General features: G+C 34.3%; 1 protein-coding gene across 1 annotated transcript in view; it reads left to right on the plus strand.

Moving 5' to 3' along the window:
- Positions 1-26,847, plus strand: part of LOC124353942 (splicing factor U2AF 50 kDa subunit) — a 41,572-nt gene that overhangs the window by 11,739 nt on the left and 2,986 nt on the right. Inside the window, exons 2-8 of the mRNA XM_046804016.1 lie at positions 2,244-2,546; positions 3,564-3,691; positions 7,132-7,248; positions 8,655-8,793; positions 13,293-13,375; positions 17,156-17,278; positions 24,731-24,889. Coding sequence (XP_046659972.1) covers positions 2,244-2,546; positions 3,564-3,691; positions 7,132-7,248; positions 8,655-8,793; positions 13,293-13,375; positions 17,156-17,278; positions 24,731-24,889 — 1,052 coding nt within the window. The remainder of the gene's footprint in view (positions 1-2,243; positions 2,547-3,563; positions 3,692-7,131; positions 7,249-8,654; positions 8,794-13,292; positions 13,376-17,155; positions 17,279-24,730; positions 24,890-26,847) is intronic.

Consider the following 26,847-nt stretch of genomic DNA (forward strand, 5'->3'; position numbering starts at 1 on the left):
AAAGTGATGTTATGATTTGATATCACAGTAACATCCAAACCTCGACTGAAGTGCATTTACACTGGCAAAAAATGCAAATGTAAAAATAATGTCTCAACGGGTGCAAGAGCTCTCGCGAGCACTGTCGCAACCAGTGTCGGTCAGTTGTTTGGAAGAACTGGAGATCAGTCTCGACCATTACAATTTCAATTATAAACATTGCTGAGACATCACTGCCGTGTGTAACAGACTTCATATTGACTTCCGGCACAACCAGCGATACAACTGTAGCTTATGACAGTTCTCGTGAGTAAAATTGTTTATCTTGTTCACATTATGTGACAGTAGTGGTGCAAATTCTCTCGCAACTTTACTTACTAGTGTAAATGCAGCTTGGCCAGCCGCCCGAATCAAACAGGCACGTTGGATGACGGCTAGAAATCGCGCAAGTTCTCCCATTAACTATTTACCTGAACGACTTCCCCCGCACATGTGACGATTCCAATACTAATAAAAGTGTTAAATATGCTTGATAAATCACAATATACTACTCATATGGGGAATATGAATCTCGAATCAAAAAAAATTCTCTTCCCGAATGACTACTGATCAGCAGTAAATTAATAATTGCTTTGAAGTTCGCCCACTACTCAATCTCTGACCAGCAATGCTGGACTGCAGTCTGTCCCACTGTAGCGCTATGTTGGTATTTATTTGTTATCTTTACTTATTTTGTATTAGATATATTTATTTTCCAAACGTCCCAGAAAGGAAGTTATTAGGTATACACGATGATTCGTTGACACAAGGATAAAAACTAAGGAGCTTGAAATAGGTGATAGCGATAAATCGTCACCAAATTTCTCGCATATCGCTAGTGACAAAATGCTAGAGCACCGTAGCTTTGTGGTATTACTTACAAATACAACTGGTGACAATAAACTGTCACCGTTGAACTCAGCGTAAGGGTTAAATACAATATTACAGTTGTTTATTTTGTTTTCAAATATACTAGAGAATCGGAAATTTTTGACAGGAAACCGAGAATTTGAAAAGGGATTTTGAGTGGCCACCCGGTTTCAACATTGGCAAGATATTCATAATGAGTAGCAGCTTTTGTAGGATTGGCCTAGTACAGATTGTATACATTTAGTAGCATCAACTAATAGGCTTAGGCCTACATCAAGTTTGTCAAGATAGGTTTTTGCTACTTTATTTATGTTCAAAGACTAAAATTTATTAATTAAAACCTTGATTGCTTCTCTCTTGCAAACTATTCATGTAAATCATATGATAAAAATATTTGTAAATGGCCTAAAAGCGGTTTCTGGTTTCTTGGCATCATTCTTGCCAAATATATATATATATATTTTAAGTTTATAGCTTTATTTTCTGATTTATAATAATAATAATGATATACAGCATTTTAATATACTACATACAACAATTTTGTATGACATTTATAAAAGGACCATGCAAAACCTACAACATTCAGTGCACACTGCACACTTTATAATTTCTGAGGCGCTTGCTTCCAGGATCAAAATATGCTTTATAAGTCATGATTTAATAGTATTACTATCAGTGATGTGCCAAAACTGAATCTCAAATCCAAATTAGCCTATGCTAGGACAATAGCTAGTCAACTATACACAATTACTAACAGCATTACTAATACGTGTTTTTGCTGTACTTTCTTTATGACAAATGTGGATAGATAACCAAATTACCATAGTTTATTAAATAGTATTGTACTTCAAGTTTGTCTATATTTGTCAATGCTTTCAATTCTTTGCTGTGTATATTGCTTTCTACATGTGAATGTCAGTTGCTCAGTTGTAAACAGACAATTGCAATTTTTTATTTTACCTTTATGTTGTACTCTTTGTAGTTGTACATAAATAGATTTTCTAAGTTATAAATTTATCTTAGTTATTTATTAAATTCATTTATTTATAGTTAAGTTGAAATAATGGTACTATAATTAATACAAATATGTACTCATTCATTTTCATATAAATGAGTTATATTGTAGAAGCTCCTTTCATAACCTCCCATTTTTATTACAGTATTTGGAAAAGTAGAAGCTAGAGGATATAATTGTGTATATATATATATATATATATATATATATATATATATATATATATATATATACATATATATTTTTAATATATATGTTTCCTTGAACCTCTGCAAATTCCTTTACGTATTCTACAATTTTTTAGAATGTGTAAATTAAATTAATAACTTATTTTTTCCAGACCATGACTCCAAAGATCGGGATCGAGATAGAGACCGTGACCGAGATAAGGATAAGGAAAGGGACCGGGATAAGGATCGCAGGCACCGCTCAAGGTCCAGAGATCGTAGGAAACGAACCAGGTCCCGCAGCAGGGATAAACGGTCGCGGTCTCGTAGTCGGGATAAGCATAGGAAACGTTCTAGGTCAGCCTCCAGGGACAAGAAACCCCCTAAGTCTCGCAGAAGGAAGGCATCACTCTACTGGGATGTCCCTCCTCCAGGCTTTGAGCACATTTCCCCACTTCAGTACAAAGCTATGCAAGGTATTTAACAATTTTTTATCACATAATGACAATATAAGTATGTTTAAAAAATACCAAAGTAGCACTATGCTGTATCAAAAAGAGGCAGGCCAAACTATTTTTTTACAGCCCTTCATGTTAAATGTTACAAATTTGTTTTGTTTGGACCAAAACTCTTGTTTAATTTGAAATTCTTATGTAAATTATATTTTAAACTAATTAAAAACTTATTTTATTGTGCATGCATTAAAAAATTATACATATATTAATACCATAGTAAACAATTATATATTAGTACTATAGTAAGGTATGACTTACGCAAAGATATAATACTTTGGCATTAATAACTCAGGGTAAATACTCAATGATAATAATAATGAAAGCAAGTAAAAAAGAATACATAATATGCCATTTTTACAAAAATGTGTAAACGCCATTTCATTAATTATTATTTAACTATGAATCCATTAGCCTCCTATTTAGAAATGTTTAGAATCACTTGCCAAAAATAATTATAGGATTTTTTCAAAAATGCACTTTTTTGAGACAATCAAAATTTTGAATTTGATTTTTTACAAAAACCTTTTATGATAAAGTATTTTGTGTTGTACATCAAAAGAATTAGTTTTTTTAAACTGAGTAAATTACTCCACTCCCATCTCTAGCTTGGTTAGGAGTAAAGCTATGGTATTTAAAAATATGTTGGTTCCGGATTTTTTATGGATTTTGTGAAACTTTGCATTCCCTCTCAATTTTGAAACCGTTGGAAATATTTTGGGGGAAATTAGCAATTACTAATCTACCTGAGGACTACCTTTGTACCAAATTTCATCAAATTCTGAGATGATTACGTAATTTTTTTTATTTTAGTTTGTTGATTTCATACAGAATGAACCACATTAAAAAAATGTTGGTGTTGCAAATTTAAATAATCATTATAATAAATACTTTATTGTTCTTGGTGATAACCAGGTTAATATTTAGTTTTCAACAATAGTGAATATTTTTCTGTTATGTAATGAAGGCTTGTTATTCCAGCTGCAGGACAAATTCCAGCCAACATAGTGGCCGACACCCCACAAGCCGCTGTGCCAGTCGTCGGATCCACTATCACTCGCCAAGCACGCCGTCTTTATGTTGGCAACATACCATTTGGCGTCACTGAGGTACTGACAAGACAATATAGAAAAGAGCCTTGGGTTAAATGTAAATCAGAAAAAGCTGAAGTCCTTTATCTATTGTTCAAATTTTAAGTGAAACCCAGTACTCAAGGACCTGGAAAATTTTATTTTCATTTATATGCATGATATCTCAAGAATAAACTAATCTATAGACTTTAAATTTTGCTTGAAGCTTTATTTCTATATAAACAATATACACAATATACAACATGGATTTTGTTGATGGTACATAACTTAATGTTGATTCAGCTGAGCATTAGTGAACATTTTTACATGGGTTTTATGGTAACCAAGATAGCAATGATGAAATCATAATATAAACAAATGTTTAAACAATCATATGACAAAAGTTGCTGAGCATGTTAGCAAAATATATATAATTCAGGGAAATATTTCAAGATTAAATAGAGCCATAAATTTCATTTTGTACATTTTGCGTAGTTATTATTAAGAGTTCTGGTAAAATTCATCTCTGTGTCTTTTTCTGCTGGATACCTCAAGAAAAAGTTGAGCCGTTGACTTGAAGATATGTTTGTAATGACATGCATACATGCAGCTGAGAAACAAGAAGGTATCACACCGTCCTTTTATCTTCAAAATAGGCTTGTGTAATATACAAGCCTTCTTAACCCTCTCCCGCTCGCATTGTTTCCAGGCACTCACGGTGCTTCTAACCTCAATTAATTCGCTCTGCCGGTCGCGCTCGGTAAAAATACACGGCGCCTCAACTTACACACGTTCTGTCATTGTAATTAACTATATTTATATATATTAATTATTTTACTATATATTGGTTCAATGAAGTTGACTGTACGAGACCAGGGAGGGGGCACACGGACAGCTGGGCGCCGGTGGCGCGGGATTGTTTGTTGCACATTTACTTGGTGAAGGTCATTGTCTGGCTCGCCGTCACTGCCACTGTGATCACACGAACTACATTCTCAATACCACCAACCATTTCACAAGGCTCTGGTACATCACTACACTCACTTGAATCGTCGCAATCACTACTAATAACGAGATCGATTTCACTATCACGAAGTGTACGACTACAACCCGCCATTGTTTCCGCACAACTAATACAAATAGCAAAATAATGGAATAAATCTACTGTAAAAGTAAAGTGAATAGCAAACAACCCGTAGTAGTACAACATATTGCTACTCAAGAGCAGCACTTATCGGCTCTAGTAGATAAAGCAGTGCGTGCCGATCTGTGCCGTTTAAGCTGCAGTGGCTATGTGGTGGCCGTGCCGATTCATGCCTTGCGAGCGGGAGAGGGTTAAAAGAAATTTGAATAACATACTGAACTTTTCCTCTTTTTATTGCCCCCACCAAACCAAAACATACAGCTTTCCCTCTTATTCGTTTTTTTGCATACACATTTTCCTGAAATAAACAGAATTTTCAAACATGAGGTATAACTTTTCAACCTTAGCATGTTTGTTGAAAATTTGAGTAAAAAGTATGCATAAATCACAATTTGTGAATTCTTCAGAAAAGGAAAATTAACTTAACTTTTTAAACAATTAAAAAACTACTAGAGCAGCACTGTTTTTAATTATGTTCTCGGAAAATCAAACATTGATGATAAAGATGACGTCAGAGATGAACATTTACAAGAAATAAAAGGCATTGTAGAAGTTTTTATTTTCAGGATTCAAGCTAAATAGATGTCACTCCAGGATGTTAAAAATCTCTTTAAATAATGAAGATGGCCAGTCAAAGTGAGAAATTATGTTTCCAGGAAAGAATATAGCATCAAATGCAACTGAAAAAAACATCAGTCACCCAGAGAAGGATTTCGAAGAAATCTCATGTTCGGCTAAAAGACCTATAGATATAACTCCATCACTGCATAATACAAGTGTGGAAGAATGAACTTTTGATGCTAGTAGCAGTCTTTATATAGTGACAAAAGAGATGCCGCTCACTTCGTTCGGAATATATCTGATTCAAAAACAGTTTTAGCTGTAAAAAACACCATGAAAACACCCAGTTCAGAACCCATAAAATATACACCCAAAGAAGCCACACATATACAGTGTGAGCTGTTTATAGACAGCCGTTTTACAAAACATTCATACGTATTAATGGTTTCCGGAGCTTTAAACCATAATTTTAGTATTTATCTTTCTTATAGGGAAATCACTATGGCAAAACAATCTTGCTATCCTCGCCAGCACAAAATTATAACTGAAACGTCTGCAGAGGTAAACTTACAGGGCTTAGTAGATCATACTGCTGAAAGACTTAATGTGAACGTTAATATTCCAGGTAATAATAATTTAGAGTTTCGAATTTATTGTAACACTTTACTCTTGGTACAGTATGCCTTCTAGCTTACATAGAATATTAGTTCATGGGACAGACATTATTGAAGCAGCAACATTGCCCATTGAAGAAAGAATTTTCAGAAGAAGCTCTTGAGGCTAGAAAAAAATATCAGAAGATTTCAGGAGCACAACACAAGGAACAAATCCCGAATATGTGATATTGCAGACCTATATGCATTGTTCTTCACATCAGATCCACTTATATCATCAATATTTTTTGTGTAAAAAAAAATATAAGAAATCAATTTTCGACAAAGATATCAAAAAGCTATTACTTGTACAAACAGGTGAACAATCGTCTGACAAATCTAATAGTGAATAAAACTTTTAAACATTCTTAAACTAAATAATTATATCTATTCTTGTGAGCATGTTGTTTAAATGGTTTAATTTTCAAAGGCATTGTAGTCAGCCTCAGAAATTTCTTGTTTTAACTTGTTTTAATAAAAGAATTCATAAGAAGAATTTAATAAAATGTGCAATAACTGAGATTATAATACAAATCACAATAGATTTAACATTAAATGTATGTATATTAAAGGGTAAATTGCTAGGTGAAAGATTTAATACCTTTCTTTGTTTATTGGCGATAGCAACACAAATAAAATTATTGATTTTGTGCTAAAACATTACTAATATTGGTATTACATCAACGTTACTTTGTAGGCTTGAAGGTTTAAATAACGTATGTACTCGTATATGTACGTAACTGAACAGTTTTCATAATAACTGTTATTTGAATTAATGATGTATTTATTATTCACAATGTAACTGTTTTATGTGCTACTTTCCAGGTAAAATATTTGTTGAATTACTTGTGTATATTATTTATGAGATAATTGTTAATTACATAAGGTGAAAAACTGAGTATAATTCACAGAAACCTTTAAAATGCACCAACATACTGAACATTTGTTAAATTTTTTAGAAGTAATCAGTAAGTAGAATTTCAGTATGTAAAACAAAATTTTATTATTTGTTATTCTTAATTATATTTCTTGACAAAAAGCGCATTATATGTGTCCTATTTTAGAATTAAGACTTGCACTGCTAGAATAACTATAACTATTTTATTGTTATTTTGTTTCAGGATGAGATGATGGAGTTTTTCAACCAACAAATGCACCTCTCCGGCCTGGCTCAAGCAGCGGGCAACCCTGTTCTTGCATGTCAAATTAACTTGGACAAGAATTTTGCGTTTTTAGAGGTAAAATTCCAATTTTTAGTTCGACTTTTTTTTAGTAAACGCTATAATTATTGGATCTAAAGCATGTGGTAAAACAAGCCGCCTGGCAAAAATCATATATTTCATGATTAATTTGTTTTACCATTGTGATTTTGGATGAACAGATGTGATTAATTCAATGTATTAAACCATTTTTATATCACAAAATGGTAAAATGTTGGCCCAAAAACCAAACAAAAGTTAATTATTTGCATTCAAGTATCATATTGTGTAAGGTATTGGTACTTATATATTAATACACAGAATCTAAAAAAAAAAGTGTGGGATCAGTATTGTATTTTTTAACTATTGCAGATATAGGAACAAAACTTTACATATAAGTACTATAATTAAAAATTTACTTTTTTAAGCAAATATTTTTTTATCATACTTTGAGACAGTCCACTAGGAGTCAGAACAAAATCTTAAATGAGAGCATAGGTTGAGTGTACATTAAATTAAAGATTAAAATATATTAGGAAAACACAATACTGCAAACCCGGTCTCAAAAGGTTTACCTTAGCCAAATCATGGCGGTTTCAAGTTACAAACTTGAGCCTGTTGAATAAATCTTAGTTGTCATTCCTTTTGTTTGATAAAATAATGAAACCCCAAAAACCTTACAGCATACGAAAAACAATTTTTGTCGAATTGTGAATGACTACACCATATTTGGAAATGGTCTAGGAGAAGGCATTTGAAAATGTTCTGTGTGTCACAAAATAATAAAACTCGAATGAGGTTATCGTTATAGCTTCCTTTTTTTTCCCCATTATATGGTCAAATTGTTTTCCCCTCATAAGTTTGACAGTGAGCAAGGCGGTTGTAGTTGCCATCCATAACTTTCCGTAGCATCTCAGCAGACATGACTGCCGCTTAATGTAGTATTCTTTGTGATGAGTCGTGTAGACTAGAGGACTTGGTCCCATTAATTTTGCTTTTTAAATTACCCCCGAAGAAGTAGGCTAAAGATGACAGGTCAGGTGACTTAGAAGGTCCATTCAAATGGACCTCTTCGACCAGTCCATCATTCTCTAAAGGAAAACATTATGTACATCTACTGCATAATGAAGGGGCACTCCATCTTGCTGGAACCAAACAGAATCCTAGTTTAATTCTTCTACATTCTTGATGGAAGGGATAATTCTATTAATGTACATGTTATGATAATTTTTTCCATTCTAATTTCCATCAGTAATAAAAAACCCAATACAGTGAGGTTCCCAATAAAACATACTTTAATTCATAATTAACCTTTATCATTGATTAGGGATGATTTGAAAGAATAACAAAATATTTTACCGTAGTACTTTTCAGTAGCTAGTGCCAAAAAGATTGATTTTTGTTTTGTTACATGAAATATTATGCAATCTGATTACCATTTCTAGTTCCGGTCCATTGATGAGACGACACAAGCCATGGCTTTTGATGGAATCAACTTCAAGGGCCAAAGTCTGAAGATCAGAAGACCACACGACTATCAACCTACGCCTGGCATCTCCGACAGTGCTGCCGTCAATGTTCCAGGTACAGATTTGTTACAACTTTTGTTGAATCTTACAATTAATGCATTTTGGTTGTCCGTTACTCTTTTAAGGGTGACTAACATAATAGGCACAATAACATTTATACTCACATCTGTAGTTTAACCCTATAAGTGGCGGTCATTTGTGGTCTCAGTGGCAGGCCGTTTTTGGGTAAATTGTCGTGATCGTTAAACTTATTTTTAGAAAATATTATCTAAGTGGTAACCTAGCCACATTATATATTTTTGTTTTCTTTATGAACTATAGAATAAGAATAAATATAATATTTGGTGCCTTACCATTATTTTCAGATTAATATCATTGTAGATGTGTAAAAAAATTTTTTTAGAAAAAATAATTTTTAAGTTCTACTGTCCGTCACTTTGAAACTACTGGAGGTACAAAATAATGTCAAATTCACAGAATATACACAATTTTATTCTAAACAAATTACTTCTTATACATTTTTTTCTATTTACAAGAACAAAAAAGTTAGATGGGAAAAACTAAATCTATGTATAAACTGGTTTTTTTTTTACTCCCGAGTCACTAGAAGGGGCTTGTCTTTTCCTCCCAGTAGTGTAGGGCCTATAATAGTATAATGGTGGCTTAGTTTGTCATAGCACAGTATATTTCGTAAATATAAAACAGGAATTGTCTTATCGCAAACCCCTCCCCATCCTTAGACAGAGGTCAAAGTCGAGCGATCTAGTAGATAACGTGACTACAGATTCTCGCCGCCCGTTCAGCTTGCGCGCCGCATTCTTGTACTTTTCGTGCCGAAGTATCTGTCGCTTTGTTGTACTTCCGTGTTTTACTGTGTGTGTAATAGATTGGTGATGGATGACACTATGAGAATTTGGGATTTACCCATTCGTTTTTTACAAGATCATGACTAGTTGCCTACATCTAAAATATGCGTTGCGGTCGGCAGTTGCTGCTGAAGGCGGAAATCCACTAGACTCACTCATCCTTGATATTGCTGCTTTCTGGGCGTCACAGGAAACCCATTAACAATTAATAATCATTGTAAGTTTGTAATTGAAGAGTTGCTTTTTCGTTCTATATTGTTTTTTTTCTATAAATTTGTTTGTGTTCCTCATACTGATGTAGTCGGTATAATCACAAAGTACCCCAACATTTTCCATGACGAACGAATAACTTAAACATTTACCGGTAACACGAACAACGCGATAAACAATAATATACTGACAATAACATTACGCAAAGTCGCCAAACAAAACAGTGACGAGACGAGTAGACAGCTGTTCTCTCGTTTGCCGCCAGGTCATACGAAAACCTTCGGAATCATTTAAGCCAGCAAACATTAGTAACACGAATACACACTATACTATATGATATGTATAGGAAATTTCATGGAGAATACGATAGTTCAAACTAGGCCTAAAAATAATGGACGGTTGCGGAGCAACGGCCTTAAATGTGAAGCGATGGCTGTGACGGCGCTTGCCACTTCGCGGCGGCGTGAATCATACGTCTCAGACGGCGCTTGCCACTTAGAGGGCCATATGTAGATTTTTAAAATGTACTGGTTTATTAGTAATTAAATTGCCAAAACAAATTTAAACTCTGCTTAATGATGTATACTATAGGGTGGCCATCTGACTGGGAATAAGCCAAGAATCTGTAGAAACGGAAAAATGTCAAAAACAAATTTTCCGTCTTTAAGAACTTATGAAATCAAGAAATAACTTGACAGCACCTTTAATCAGGACCTGATTTATCTCGAAACATTGTATTTTACATGACATGGTCCGTAAAACTGTGAATTAAATTCAACATGTGTTAGTGAGCCCCATCTGATGCCAGTTGATCCAAGGTGGCTTCCACTAATGTAGTAGATTTTATCTTGGTTAGTTCTACCCTTGTGTCGCGTCAATCCCTCCAAACACACAACAATCCATTGGACCGTTAAAGTCGACTGACTGAGTCTCAAGCCAACTATACAAGTGTTAAGCGGTAAAGTGACAGAGCAGTAGTGGCCACGATACAAGTGGTGTCTTTGTGTTTTAAGTTTTATTTAATCACCTCAATGGGATCTCCGGATGAAGTTGTCCAACTCTAATTCTTTAGTGGAAATAGCATTTTGAAAAGACGCATGTTAGATAGATTACACAGGTCTAAAATGTACAGTGTTCACCCGTACACTTTAGAGTTCGGTTTGATGTATATTATCATCGGTTTGGTGGTTTGATAAGAGATGCAACCCGTTACACCAGAATGTCAGTTAGATTTTTACCAGACCTTTTTGGAGATGAAAGTAGTGGATTTGCGACAAGTAAAACCGAGAAGAGGTATTTGAGTCCGACATGATGCACAGCAATTACAAAATTAACTAAGGACTGCACGGCAGGAGGAAAATTAAATGTTTGGAGTTAGTAGCATATCAGCGGCACCATGTATTACCGCCCTGCCATGCATTGTCTGTCATGGGTATTGTAAGGGTTCTTCTTTTGTACAATACAAACATTAGACTTATAAGTCGCCGTTCTAAGGCGTACCCCCACCACTTACCACTTGTATCGCAGCCAAGGACTCGGTTTGATCTATGAGCGATTGCAACTCACACACATATTCTGAGTGGTCAACAGACTTGTATCGCGGCCGAGGGCTCGGTTTGGTCTATGAATGATTGCTACTCACACACACACATTCCGATTGGTCATCAGATAGGGGAGACGGGGAGAATAATAGTTTCAGATCAGCCATAATAGTTTAGGAGTTCTGGTTTGTGCTGCAACTTAGTGGCTGGATGGAGTGAGTACCACATGCGCTGCCAGCGGGACGCCATTTGTCTAGTTGGACAGCAGCTTTTGCGGTTTACGTGTTTTTCATTATTTTGTTGTTAATATCTCAAGTTATTTGAAGTGTGCTTACTCAGTCATGTCACTGCAAATCAGATGATGTTCATATAAAATGAGTTGTACATATTCTTACTAATTTTCTGACGAGGACTTCGCTCCTGCAGAATTTCAAGAACCCATTGTAATGGACATTGCTAAATCTTCCTTTACAGGCATGTGCTCTGTTGCCTCACCCGTTGTTTATACTTCAACAAATTGTACTGAATTTGTACCATTCAAGGAAGTAGCTCCTCAGATAAAAATAAGAAGGACACAAAAAAAATGCACTTGGAAATACTTACCTGGACTCCCGTTAAGATGAGTTTGGAAGAAAAGAAGAAATATAATGAGGAAAAGAATCTGCAGAAAGAAGTTCGGCAAAAAAAAGAAGCTGAACAAAAAGAAGTATCTACCAAATCATGACAAAGCGAAAGTTGTGTTTTATCAAGGAAGATAGGCTGAACCATCTACACAAGAAGCAAAAAAAGCTTCAACCCTTTCTGAAACAGACGAGTCCGAGTTATCATTGAATGGAATATATGATACCAATGAGTTTGATGACATTGTTATGACATTCAGTGATAAAAATAACAAAAAAAATGCATTTTCTATGACGAATTTGGAAGAGATATTGAACAGTGGTTCCGATGCTTCAAATGTGGATTCTGGACACACTCCAAGTGTAGTGGCTGGGATAGTCCTGAAAACTATAAATGCGATATGTGCATAATAAAAAAGCGGAGACACAAACATTGTGCAAATAATTGTTATAAATTATACTTCTCAACTATAACACCAATCTAGTTTATGTTTTTGTCAAAATAAACTTATTAGCTTCTTAAATAAAACATGTCAAACTATTTTTGGTGCTTAATTTTATTTTTAACACTCAAAAATACATGGTCAAAATTACCCCAACCCCTGCACGGTATTACCCAACGACATGTGGAATGCCGTGCACATACAAGGCATTAGTTAGAAATTTTTCATTCTATAAATATAACATTTACAGCTTAGTGGAATTTTTATATAGAAGCTAATGTATATTACGCTTAAGAAAATATATTGTGGAGACTAATTCAGGTAAAATATGATCAGAAAAATGTGTCCTTCCTTAAGTGCGTGGAATTCCCCCAGTCTCCCCTACATAGGCTAAAACAAAGAAAGGGATATTAATTTTGATAGTGACGCTGAACCTCACACTGTCTTTAATCAGTGGTTAAGATCTCAGACGGAAGATTTCTAAAAAGCTGGAATAGAAAAACTTGTTTCATGTTGTGATAAATGTCACAATTTGAACGGGGATTGTGTTGAAAAATAGCCTAGCTATTTAATGTAGCTATGAGTGTAGTGTTTAAATGTATATAATAAAATGTTCTATTTCAGTTGGTTATTTACTTGGTTTATTTTTGACGATGGAAGGATTGTGAAGGAATTTTTTGTTTCACTAAACGATGGCAAATGTCTGGAAAAATCCTGTTTCCTTCTCAGTTGGTTAATTTTTTATTTCTAAACCTTTGTTACTTTCTGGATAGACCTCGTAGTAACACTTGAGCTAACTGAATTTATGGGTAATTTTGTTAAACAATAAGCCTTATGAATGATAAATGTAATAACATTCCACATTATATTTCAGCTGGTGTTATCAGCACAGTGGTCCCAGACTCTCCACACAAGATCTTTATCGGAGGTTTGCCCAACTATTTGAATGAGGATCAGGTAAGCCCCAGTTCATCTTGCTTGCCTTCTTTTTATTTAGCCCGGTCGGTCTCCCCTTCAGCTCCTGGCCTTGTGTGTTGAGATCTTTTTCTTTTAGGCTTTCTGTTGTAGTTTATTTAAACAAATTATATTCTATATGTGGCACTGTAGATTTTACTATAGTATAATTACACTTTCAGTTCAAGTAAAAGTCTTTAGGTGGTCTCGAATATTAAAATTAATTTTCTTTAAAGTACAATTTGATGAGGTATAAAAATGGTCAATCTATATTTTATAAATTCATTTGTATAAACCTTTTAAAAAATCCTCTTGGGAATTTCAGGCTGTACTTTATTACACTATCTATACTTTTGTTTATTCATTTTTGTCATCGTGAAACATAAATCAGTCTATGATAACATTTCTTGTAATCTTGGATATTATTTCTCTTGTTTCTGAAGTCACTGATAATTCTATAGCAATTAGTCTATGTGTCAAATTGAAACATTCTTTTTCTAAGAGTTTATACATTCTTTTGTAGCTAGATCTTTCAAAATATTGAAATTATATTTTTAATAATTCTGATGGTATTTAATCAGAGTATGCTTTATAAAAGAGGTTCCTTGTAGTGGTAGCTTCAATGCCATGAGATTTTCTTGGCTTTTCATTTTGGTAGTTACACTACCACTAGAAACTCTGGTTTTAGGGAAACTTGGTTTTTTAATGGTAGATTGTAACACCACAATGTACATTACCCCATTCATATTTCAAGTACAATGCAATGGGATAGCCATATTTATTAAATGAATGTAAATTTAGCATACAGAATAAAATATTCATATTTCTTCCAAAACATCCTTACATCCTCCATTTTATGTGAAAACTAAGTGTCCTTGCAGTTGTAGATATTCTGCGTGTTATTAAACTCAAAAGGATGTCAAAAATGAATTATTCATAACTAAATACTTAAAAACCTCAAATTTTGCAATATTTTCCCAAACGATTTAGTAATATTTAAATGTATGACATTTGTTCATATTTTGGAGACGCTTTGGCTTAAAGGAATGTGTTGGAAACAGATGTTACGAAAAAGAGTTCTATTTCACCTCTGGAATGTGCTTTAGAAAACATGAAAAAAAATATCTGTTACATTAAGTATTAATTGTAAATATGTTCATTGCTAGTTAATACCTCTGTGGTCACACAAGGTTGGGCTGGAGGGGGGACGATCCCAGCAGAGGCAGAGGCCAGAGGACAGTATCAGGCAGAGGCAAGGGCGGAGTGGGGGCCCTGTCTCTAGTTGTCGTTTCAGCATAGTCTTCAGTGGACCACTGTCAATACCAGACATCTGGGTGTATCTCATTTACAGGAATTACACATTTGCTTCCAAAAGGGATTTTCTCAGTCCTTTCTAAAAGAATTAATCATAAATCATTGGAAACTGTAGGGTTTGATAGTAAATTCCATGTTGGCTATATCTAACAAACATTGTATGCTATCTCATTGAATTCTAGAAGTTCTCTCTAATGTTTCAATAGCCAAAGTGTATTATCACTTTCCAGTTATTTCAGAGAGGAATTCCGTCTATTTCAACAAGATCTCCAGTGAAGAATAATAATTTTTAAAGTATTTAAATCAATTTTGTATTTTTTTCTTTTGGATGTAGGGATTTCAGCGGGTCCCCACTCTGCCCTATGATGCTCCGGTTTCATTTTTAGGTGACGCGGTCCAAAATATATATTGTTTTCAGCAATTTTTTTACAGCCCTGTCCTTTCGGTAAACTTTTTACAGCAGTACATCTTTTTCGAAGCGTCTGCTTCATGTTTTTCAGCCTATCGGTCCAGCTCACTGGGCGATTTCTCAATTTATTTCAGACCAGATTTTTTATAGCTACCAGGATCCAAAGTCGGAGTGAAATTTTCTTTACAGGAAAACGTTTCCAGTTTAACTGATGCCATTACAGGTTTTATACAGTTAGTGTAAAATATCCAGCCTTTCTCTGTCCAAGCCACATCATTTGAAAACAGTAAATTAAAGAATTTGAACAAAATAGTAATAAAGTAAGCCTATTAATTTTTTTTATAAGTCAAAAATGTGAAAAGTTAACTTTAAATTTTCATATATTGTATCTGCATTATGGCAAATTTGTTTTGATAGTATTTTGTCTTTTTAGTTTTAAGGTTATCCACAAAAATATTTATGATTAATTTGATAGGTTATCAAACTAACTGTTGTTACATTTTTCTGTTAATTCTTCAATTAAAGGTAGATCTCAGTTTTACTTTATAATTCAAATATATTTTCCTTTAAAAACAGTAATTAGAGGTTGAAACATTTTCAAAATGTGCTGGCTTGGGCCTGAGGACTTAGATATATTTTTTCTTTATATCCGTATCACAAAAGACTGATATCTGTGCCTCTGCTTTTTCCCCCGTTTTGTCATAGCCAAGGTATCGTGGGTATTATGTCAGTCAGTCGTCTTGTCGACACGTCTAAATCAATGAAAGCCTCAGGAGCTACGCCCGCTATAGGCAAGTACAATTAATTTTTACTGGACTCAGTTACGACCAGGTTCTACAGGTTTTGCAGTGCCACAAACAAAGGCGTGGGAAGTCGTTGGTTTAATGTTGTAGAAAAGAAGCAACACTACAGTTTTTTACTAGAGTATTTCTTCAGTCGAGACCATATCAAAAAAGTTGTAATGAAGTAGAGATTGTTCGACCATATAAATATACCATTGTAGATGTTTTATGTACATTGGATGGCCTGAATAGAAAGTATTGGTCGTGTGTAAATATTGCAATTTTGGTGTCAAAGTTTTTGTGTAAAAAAATCTTTAAAATAACAAATTTTTCTCAAAGAATACAAAAGATATCTAACATAACTAAACAACACATTGAAAAGCATCTATTTTTAAGCACTATTACGTAACATCCAGTAATGGCAGTGAAATGCCACCAGATGGTTAATGGTTTCATGCGTGTACAATTAACCACGTCCATCAATATTGTGACAAACCAAAGTCTGACACTAAATGGGTTGTTGACCAGGAGGAGGGTTGAGTATTCCATTGAAAATAAACTGTCCAAGTTAAGACAGTTAACTGATTAACTGAGATGTGTTAATGGACAATAAATTGAGTTTTTTCCAAACAAATAGTAAAAGTCAATCAAAGAATATCAATAATCAACACATCATTAAACCAACACCAGCACTCCTGAACGCCTTCTGACTTTTCAGGTAAGAGATTTAATTTGATTATTTTTGTTTGAGAATAGGTTGACTGTAAGTGACAGGTAAGCCATGGTTTGCCAATTAATTGTTTAATTCCTTATTATCAACCACATACGTAATATCTTGCTTATTAATTTGTATTGACTGCAGCAAAATAGATTCAGGTGAGATGAAATATAGACCTGCTCCCTCGAAACTATAATTTATTCTAGTTTAAATTTGTTTTTAATTCATAAGTAAATCTTTTATAACTAATCCATCTTAAAATATCAAGGCATAACAAAATTAATTAATTTTTTATTACAATTTACAGTGAATTATAGAATTTTTAGTTTAGCTCATCTTTTTCTGTAAAGTACAGTACATCTAAATGATTTAAAGCAATGAAATAGTTACATCTAATTTTTTTTTAATGATATCTAACTCTTAGTTTTATTTACAATCTCGCTCAACATTTGATTTAAAGTGATTTTTAATTCTTTCAAGAAATCTTATGAAGTCAAGATTTTACCGCAAATAGGCAGTAAAAAATTTTGGCTTATTTTAAACTTTTATCTGTTCTTTAGGTGAAGGAGCTTCTTATGTCATTTGGATGTCTTCGAGCCTTCAATCTTGTGAAGGACTCAGCAACTGGACTCAGCAAGGGCTATGCATTCTGCGAATATTATGATGTCATTATGACCGATCAGGTGAGTTATACTATTAACTTAGGTTTGAAATATTAGATTTTTGTTTTTCATTACAAATGCTGAAGCCAAGTCAAATGTTTCCTAAATTCTTCTTCTTCTCTTTATTCGATCATCTATTCATATTCAGTAATATTTATTTTTGCTTGCTCATTCACAATTTGTAAATGTAAGCTTATAAATAATTACTTATGTTGTCAGTTAGCTGAACTTAAAATTACTTAAGGTAAGTAAAAGTATTAAAAGCTGCTGTACTGGTAGCATTTAAATTTTAATCACATAGAATGTTAAATTTAAACACTTTACAACCGTATTTTTTGTTGTAGAAGTATGGAAGTTGTATTATTTTAATATAATTAATACTCATCCAATCACTATTGTTTTATTTTTTTTTATTTTTATTTTTTTTTTTTTTTTCAGAAATAAAAACTCAAAAGGTAATGTACTTGTTTAAATATTAGAGAAGTATAAACTTATGAAGAAGAACTTAATAGTGTAATATAATGAATGTGTATTAATTATATCTTAAATTGAAATATCTCATTATGCTCAACAAAAAATAAGGGTGTAAAATAGTTTGAGGTTTAACCTTGTTCTTTTTGTGTATAGAGAAGAATTAAAACAAAAAATAGTCAACAATTATTTTAAACAGGTTGGGGATCTCCAACTTCTGACAGTTTAAGGGGATAAGATAAAGTACAGGTTGCAGGAACATACAGAAATTTCATGGAATGTGCCAAATGAAGTCATTCATCAATGGAAGTGTTCTATCACAAGCACAGCCAAACGAGGAGTCTTTGGTTCAAGAGTAACTTCCACACTAAATGTTTGATGTGTTCTTAATAGTCTATGTTTAAGTCAAGATAATTTACTTCATCACACACACACACAATGATGCTCATCAAAGGGTAAACCACAGGAGAACGAGAGAGGTATAAAGGAGAATGATGAGAGTTGAAAATGAGGATGAGGTGGGCTGGCTAATGGAGATTTCAATCCGTGTATAAGGCACAAAAGACAAAAAGTAAGAACATGGGTAATGAAGAGAAATGGTAGATAGTGTAGATATTTTCGTAAAGTATTAACAATGAAATAATATAATGATACATATTAAATTAATTATGATAAGATTTCTACTATATCAACTATTATAATTCTTTGATTACCAATTTTATGTAGAGTTGAAAATACTATATAAACTAAGAAGCAAGACGATTAATATTTTCACGCTGACAGTCAGGCAGCGCTGATGGCTATCATGCTGTTTCCTTCCTTGCCAGAATCAACAGTGTGACCATTTGTTGGGTTCCTGGTCATGGGTGGATCCCTGGGAACGAAAGAGCTGATGCCCTGGCCAACCGAGCATAATGCTCGGAGTCAATTATGACGGGCCCTCAACCGTTCTGCGGTGTGAATCCTCTAGGGCTGTCTCGAAATGGGTTCGCGTGGAGCATGAGATAAGGTGGAGGTTGCATCCAGGCTTGAGAATGAGCAGAATGATATTACAGTCCTTCCTCCAGGGTGGCGTCAGACCTTCTCTCATTAACCTGTTGGATCCCGTAGCCGCACAGTTGCGACTGAGGCAAGTGTGCAGTCGTGGCCCGTTGCCGCACTGTTGCGGCCGCGTGCAGAGCGTTTTATTTTTGCGTTTTCTTCAACTCAATTCGCTAAATTAAATGACGTTCAATATACCGGGTTACTCGGGAGAACACTGGCTTTCTCGTGAGGTATATTTTGTTTCGCGCTACGATACTTCGCAGCCTGTTTTTACTCTAAACGTCGAGGCGTTTCAGCCGGTTGCTGTTGTTTGTACACAATAATTATGGCTTCGCGTAAGCATGAGTTGTTTGATCAAGATATTAATGAATTATTGGGCAGTGAGTTTAGTGAACTATCTGATAGTGACGACGAAAGTGATGTGGATATTTTCAGTCGTGTAAGAAGTGGTGATTTTATTTTTAGTGAACTAGTTCGTGATGCAGACTTCAACCACGATTTAGGTTATCTCGATGAACCAGTACCAGGACCATCAGGTGATACTGTTTATTCTAATAATCGTCCAAATAAGCCTACTTTGGATAGTGTTGACTTGGTAATAAACGAGGTAGTTCAAAATTATAATCCCAGAAATGACTTTACTGGTAATGAAGGAACTGAATGTAGGCCTAACCCCAAACGTAGAAAGCTACCTCCAATTACCTATCCCTGGGTGAATGATACCAACTTTATTCCGCACATATTTCCATTTGACAGCTCAAAATCTGGAATAAATGCTGATTCTGGAATAAGTAAGGAATCTACAAACCTAGATTTTTTCCTAGTTTGTTTATCCTAGTCTTATTGATTTATAAAAAATAAACTTACACTTGGAATCAAAATATATATATATATATATATATATATATATATAAATTTAAATATGTATATTTGAATTTAGAAATATCAATAATATGAAATAAATAAACATAAAAATAAAACTTATGAGTATATGATTATGCAGATGCAAAAAAATAACTATAATGCAAAGTAGTAACCAAGTGCCAGAAAAAACCCGGGCCAGCAGATGCCCCTGTGCTGCCATAACCCGGGACTCAACAGGTTAAATAGATCAATGCATTCTCGGGTTATTGGTCTTATCATGGGGTATGGTCACCTGAGGAACCATCTTCACAGAGTCTGTATCCTTCAGGAGGATCCGCTCTGTAGAATGTATGATGAGCAGGATGAAACTGCTGAGCACCTGCTATTTGACTGCCCTTCAATAGCAAGGGAGCGGTATGCCATTTTTGGTAGTTTGGACAAGGGTGGTGAATTTCTCCAGGAGGACCTGATAGGTTGTTTTCGGTGGTTTGTGGAACTGCTGAAATCATAGACTGGTAGGCCTCATGGTGTGTTTCCGGGGTGCGCAAAAAGCCCTTGAGGCTTAAGTGCATGGCAGTAGGCCGCCCCATGGGGGAAAAACCTGCTAGTAAAATAATAAAAACAGTTCCCTTCATATGAAAAAACAAATAACAAAGGTTGAACATTAATAATTTCCAGCTTTCAAGAGGTTGTTTTGCAGCTGTAATTCCTTTTGACGTGGAAGGCAAACACTAAGCCATTCATCACGAATAATGTTATGAAGTCGAACTCTGCAACAAGGCAACATTCATATAAGCATTCCACCTAATATCCAGGTCCTTTTCAGAAATAAAGTTTTCCTCCACAGGTTCTTCTCTTTCTGATTGATTTTCTAGAGACATTTCTGAGATTAGTCAGTTACTTCTCTTTCAATACTTTTTGTACGATTATTATCATTGTTTGTTGTCTTCTTCTGCTACATGCTCTACTTCTTTTTCTACCTTCTTCACACTTAGTTTATCAAGTAAACATCTCCACTCATCGTCATCCATCTATAATTAATAAAAAATCACGGCAATACAAAAATTAAAAAATTACTACAATAAGAAAAATCAAAATTTAACTGCCACAGTTGTAGTCATATGGCGTACAGACAGTTACATTTTTGGTCGAGTCGAGTACAATGGACTGCACCACTAAAACATTGACACATCTTAGCAGTGGCCTTCAGCTAAAATGGCTCTTATTTATTAAATGAGTGGAGTGAGAGATGTAGGGAGAGATGTGCTGAAAGGGGGGGGGGGGCTTGTGGGTAAAATCTAACTGTTTACGTGCATAAATATAGATATATATATATTGGCAGAGCAAGTACTTTTTGCGATTCAATGTTTATTAAAATAAATTAAATTCGGCTATTGCCATTTATACAAATTTAATGAATGTAAATAAAAGTCATTTGACAGGTATTTGGTCTTCCGATCATATGTTAGTTTGGTTATTTAAACACATATGTGAAAGAAACGGCCAAATACAAAATAATTGAATCGTAAAAAGTGAGGGCTCTGTGGTGTAATGGTAGCACATTCACCCGGCAAGTGAGAGATCCGGGTTCGAGTCCCGGCGGAGCAAGTACTTTTTGCGATTCACTGTTTATTGAAATAAACACAAATATTATATATATATATATCTCACGGTGGTTTGTACACTGCATGATCTCTGAGGGACTAAAGACACTGATATTTAATATTTGTGGTTTAAAAGATAAATAAGCAGTGATTTTTTTTTCCAAAAGAATTTTTGCAAAATCCTTATGAAGTGTCTGTCATTTTGGAAAAAATGTATTGAAAGTTTCTGAGTTAAGGCAGAAACTGTTGAAAAATGTAATCAATTTATAAAGCTAAATCTTAATTCATTTAAAGGTGACAAGTGGAGGTCATACTATTAATGATATACACAAATTTCAATAATTCTGTTGATTGTAATGTATGTTCTATAAAATGCAAGTTTACTCAATACAGCGTGTTTACAATAACGAAGGATGTAAACAATGCTAACTTTGTGATTATTTAACAACATGATAAAATATGTCATCAAATCGAGTGAAAGCTGGACCTTGTTCCACCAGTTTTAAATGAAGCTAGCAAGTTTTGAATATTTTATGTATGTAAACATTCCTCAACATCATTCGGTAGGGAAAATAACGTAATGGTACATCCTGAATATTAAGGAAACTCAATTCTTTTATGGTCGTTTGTATACTAATCAGTCTATTCCCACTTGGAATAAGACTTATTTAACTTATTAAATTGTATATTTCTACAAATATTATATATATATATATATATATATATATATATATATTATAAGAAAAGTTAACAAAATTGCTTCACATTAAATACTCATGAACTTAAAAATATAATTCTTAATAAGAGATAAAGAAAAGAAGCTAACATTTTAAAAGAGAAAATAAAATAAAAAAACAATAAAATATTCAACCACTCCAAACACATTGTCTAACCTCAGGTGCGCCGAAAGGACCACCCCCGAAACCCCCACAGGCTCCCCAGGAGCAAGTCCCTGACCCTCACCCCAAAGCACGCACGACCCTCAATACTTCTATTATTATCAGGGAGAGCATTCCAAAGGTGACAAGCTTGACAGTAAACTACCTATTAAAAATTTTTATCAACAACAATAACAGAACAAAAATTGCGAACAATGACAGATTCCACCATATATTAAGTGAGACATTCTCATGTAGATCAACTAAAACTTTATTAAAGCATTTTGTATAGGTATTAACCCTCTCCCGGTCGAATTACCGCGACGCGCTTTTGGCGCTACTGGGCTGAATTAAATCGCCCGCTCTGCCGCGAGGGCACACTTATTCGCGTTTTTACTACGTTAAGAACTTTATTTTAATAAAACTATTATTTATTGTACATTGTTACAAAGATGATTAAATCCTCTATAATAACGTGGTATTTATTTAAAAAAATAACCTTATGAGGTAAATTAAAATCAAACAAAAAGTCAAACTTACATGAAAAATCTTGTTTTAATCGTTGTATAAATTATTATTTATAAAGGGTTATAAATATAAAAATTAAGATAACACTAAGACTTTGTCTAGTGTTATCTTTGTCTAGACCAGACAGGCGGGACCCAAGTGGCGGTACCAGAGGCGCGAGGCAATGGTGGGTCGCGGTGCCGTCGGCGCGAGGCAGCGCCGGATCACGTGGCGAGTCATCAGTGTCCCTATCTTCTTGGTTAGAATGGTGAATTTCCTCATCACTAAATACATCGCTATTCATGGAACTTTTATCGTCACTGAAACCATCACCTTCATCATCCACTTCATTGTCAAAAATGCGATCAATTTCGCTATCACGCAAGCATCTTGAACCTGCCATTTATGAAGTACAGAACCAAGTGTAAAGACTGCGAAAACAATTAACGAAATGATTTCAGTAAATAAGTGGTTATAAAAAGTCCCAAATAGTTCATCAAATTATGTAAAATAGCAGCACAAGTCAGAAAGAATTGTACTACTAAACAACAAGATCACCGTCAATGAAGTAATGAATGAATCGTTTCAAATTATTAATCCTAGATAGCGTCCCTAGTCATAAAACTATGAATAAACAAGGCAACAATGATACTGCCAATAGATATTTCCAGTATTAGTTCCCCAAACAATCGTAAGACAGCAGCACAAAGCAGAGGGCGTTGATAAAGCAGTTGGAGGCGTTTGGACTTTAGCGCCAGGCGCCCTGCCGAGGCGTTTGCCCGGGAGAGGGTTAAAGGACACTGCAGTAATAGGTGTGACAGAATAAAGCCCTGTCCACACCGGTGCAGGAGCGTAACGGTCTTAAGATTTGTATTCTTAGAACTACCCACACTGGCAAGGCTTGCAGGTCAGAGGTGGAAGCGGCAAAACGCAGGAGACTGCTCCTGCGTTTTGGGAGCTGGATGTGCAGAGAATCCCTGATCTAGTTAGTCCGTCTGTCACTTGTTGCGTACACATGTATCGGTCACCATGCCATGCCTGACAGAACATCTTTTGGAAGTGGTATTTACGTACCCAGTGCTCTATTGTCTAACCAATTGTGATTACAAGAACAACAGCAAGAAGGACCAAATCTGAGAGTAAATAGAAATTTAATCAATAAAAATAAATGTAAAATCTTTTTGTCATCCCTCCTCAACTGAGACATTAGAGGGTGGTATTCCCCAACTTGAAGCCTTTTTTTGTTGATTTCATGTACCCACCTTTTTTTTGGTTGCTTTTATTGTATCACAACAAGCAATGGCAGAGCTTTCTCTGCATCCAGCAATGACATTGTAATTTGCACAACACCAACATAAAACAAAAATTTAAAAAATCTAAAAAACTAAAAAGCAACCGTAAATTAATGTAATAGCAATATGCTGGTAAATGTAATGTAACACTCACACTGTCGCAATGGCTGACACAGGTGTACTGAATCCCGCATCGGTGTGGCATATCAAGTTTCCACCTCTTATTTCTTGCTTATAAATACTACTTGTGAATTTCCAGGAACTGGATCATGACTGTCCCGCACCAGTGTAGCCGTACCTTAATACAGGTCTTTGGATGAATTATTGTATTGTGTTGTAGTGTAGAGAACCTCTAATCTCTTTACCCACTTCCGAGTTTGAGGCAACAAAAGATGTTTCTTTTAACTTACAGCCCATTTCATATTTAGTATGTGTGAGGAGTATCTTTGATTTTGAGATAAGAAAAATGGAAGCAAAGACTTATTTTATGATCACAAATTAAATTAGAGAAAATTATATACATTAGTGTAAATCTTATTTGATTTTGATGATTGTATTCAAAGATTTCTTTGAAAGTTTTGCTATTAATATTATATCAGAGTTGGTGGGCAATATTTGGTGGTATATATAAAATACAATGGCCATTGAGGAAAACAAATAACTTCGTCATTTTGGTCTTAAGGATCAGCTTGATATTTTTCTCTGTTGAAAAGGAATCCATTTGTACTTTACCAAAGCATTTGCTGACTAGTTAGTGTAGTAATCTATTTACAATTAACTGGTGATGATTGCATACAATGGTGAATGTTATAGGCAATAGCTGGATTGAATGGAATGCAGTTGGGAGACAAGAAACTGATAGTACAGCGAGCCAGTGTTGGGGCCAAGAATGCAGTGCTGGGACAACAGCTACCAGTTACTATACAGGTGCCAGGTCTCAACCTTGTAGGCACTTCCGGTCCAGCCACTGAGGTATACATAGCTATTGTATTTCATTTTGAAAAGAATGGAACTTTATAACAAATTTTGTTTCCTGTAATACTTAGAAATGTATGCAAACTCAAAAGTGTACCAAATTATATTAATTTTACCTGTGTTTGTGTTAGTGGGTTTATCCGTGTCTTAAAAGTTGCAACTTTTGTAAACTTTTATACTGATTAGAAATTGTTTTCAAATTTACAAAATAAAAAAATATTTTTTTGAGTTATAAAAATTCCAAATTTAACTGTCACTTTAACCCTTTGCACTTGAGAGTAAAATTTTTGGTCACTACCAAAAACTCGGGCTTCTATTGAACAAGTACTGGCGAAAACCTCGGAGCCCTTTTTATCAATTTTGTAAAGGTTTTGTTAAAAAGTTGTAACTTTTTTATTTTAGCAGATAGAGTTATAATTTTGGTTTTGTTTTATTTCTCATAAAATTCTATATTGTAAAAAAATATATATGTGTAATTACCTTTTTTAATACCTTTTTTTACTTATAAAAAAAACTTTTGCAAAAATTTTTACAAAAGTTAACTTTTAGCTGTTATAACTGGAAATAATATTGCATTGACATTATATAAACTATTATTATTTCTAGGTTCCTTACATAGTTTTAAACATGCACATAAAATTTCATAAACTTACCTCTATAAACAAAAATGTTGTAGCCAGTTTTGTAATTTCCGATAATTTCCCCAAATAGTGAGTTATTTGTCAATTGATTGAATGTTTACTTTTTTATACCTTTTTATGCCCGTAATACCGGTACTTTGGGATTATACCGACCACACCAGTATGAAGAACACAGAAATATAAATTTATAGAAACAAACATGATAGAACGAAAAAACAACTTTTTAATTACAAAATTACAAACTTACAACGATTATTAATGGGGTCAGATTCCGTCGCTTAAACCTTTTTCAATGAACTTAGACCGTTATAAAATGATGTAGTTGAGTAACAGAACTAACATTCCATCAATCAACAAGCATTTCCAGGTATTGTGATCGGTATTGTAGTCGCTGTTATCTTACTCAAGAATCCCGATTACAGCAGGCTGCACGGCATCACATGATTATTTAAGTTTTTTTTCACGGTACATAATTGCCTTTCCATTACAATTCAATTTATATTTCTAATCAGCCCCTCTAGATTTGATATTTGATATTTTACTGATAGGTACTATCTCGAGGGATGTTTTTCTTTCGTTGAATCAGCACGGGCTTCGGCAGCACCGAGAGGCCGGAGGCACTCGCATTTTAGGTGGCGGAGTGTGATCAAGAATAAAAACAAGTTTTGTGTGTTTTTTTCAATAAAGAGTTTAGTTTTTGTTTGGTAATGTTTGTTTTTGTTGAATTTTTGTGTTTGGAGGAATGTAGGGGTAAAACACGGAAGTATAACAAAGCGACGCACAAGTTGAACGGGCGGCGAGACTCTGCAATCACGTTATCTACTAGACCGCTCGACTTTGACCTCTGTCTGAGGATGGGGAGGGGTTTTCGATAAGACAATTCCTGTTTTATATCGACGAAATATTGTTCTACGCTAATCTAGTAATCAGTAGAAGCAAAATGTCAAATAACGATTCATGTCTGGGTGTGGCCGGTATAATACCAAAGTACCGTAATACCTCCCTCACTTTCACTTTTGGCATCGTCAGATGATTCCGAATCTGATATGTTACTGACAAAAATATCACTTAGTCAACATAACCTTATTGTAGAATCTTGGAGCATTGGAAAAACGGTGTATTGTAGTATCACTAGATCATGTAAACATTTGATAATTTGTGAAGTGCCTGATGATGGAATCTTTGATTCAGAAAGGCCTTGCACAAAATAAAAAATTATATATTGGAAAATGTTGTATTCCTTTATCTAGTGATACTACAATAACCTTATTGACTGAAATAACTTATCAAACTAAACAAAACCATGAAGAGTAA

The sequence above is a fragment of the Homalodisca vitripennis genome, chromosome 2, assembly GCF_021130785.1.
Source record: "Homalodisca vitripennis isolate AUS2020 chromosome 2, UT_GWSS_2.1, whole genome shotgun sequence".
Taxonomy (NCBI): Eukaryota; Metazoa; Arthropoda; class Insecta; order Hemiptera; family Cicadellidae; genus Homalodisca; species Homalodisca vitripennis.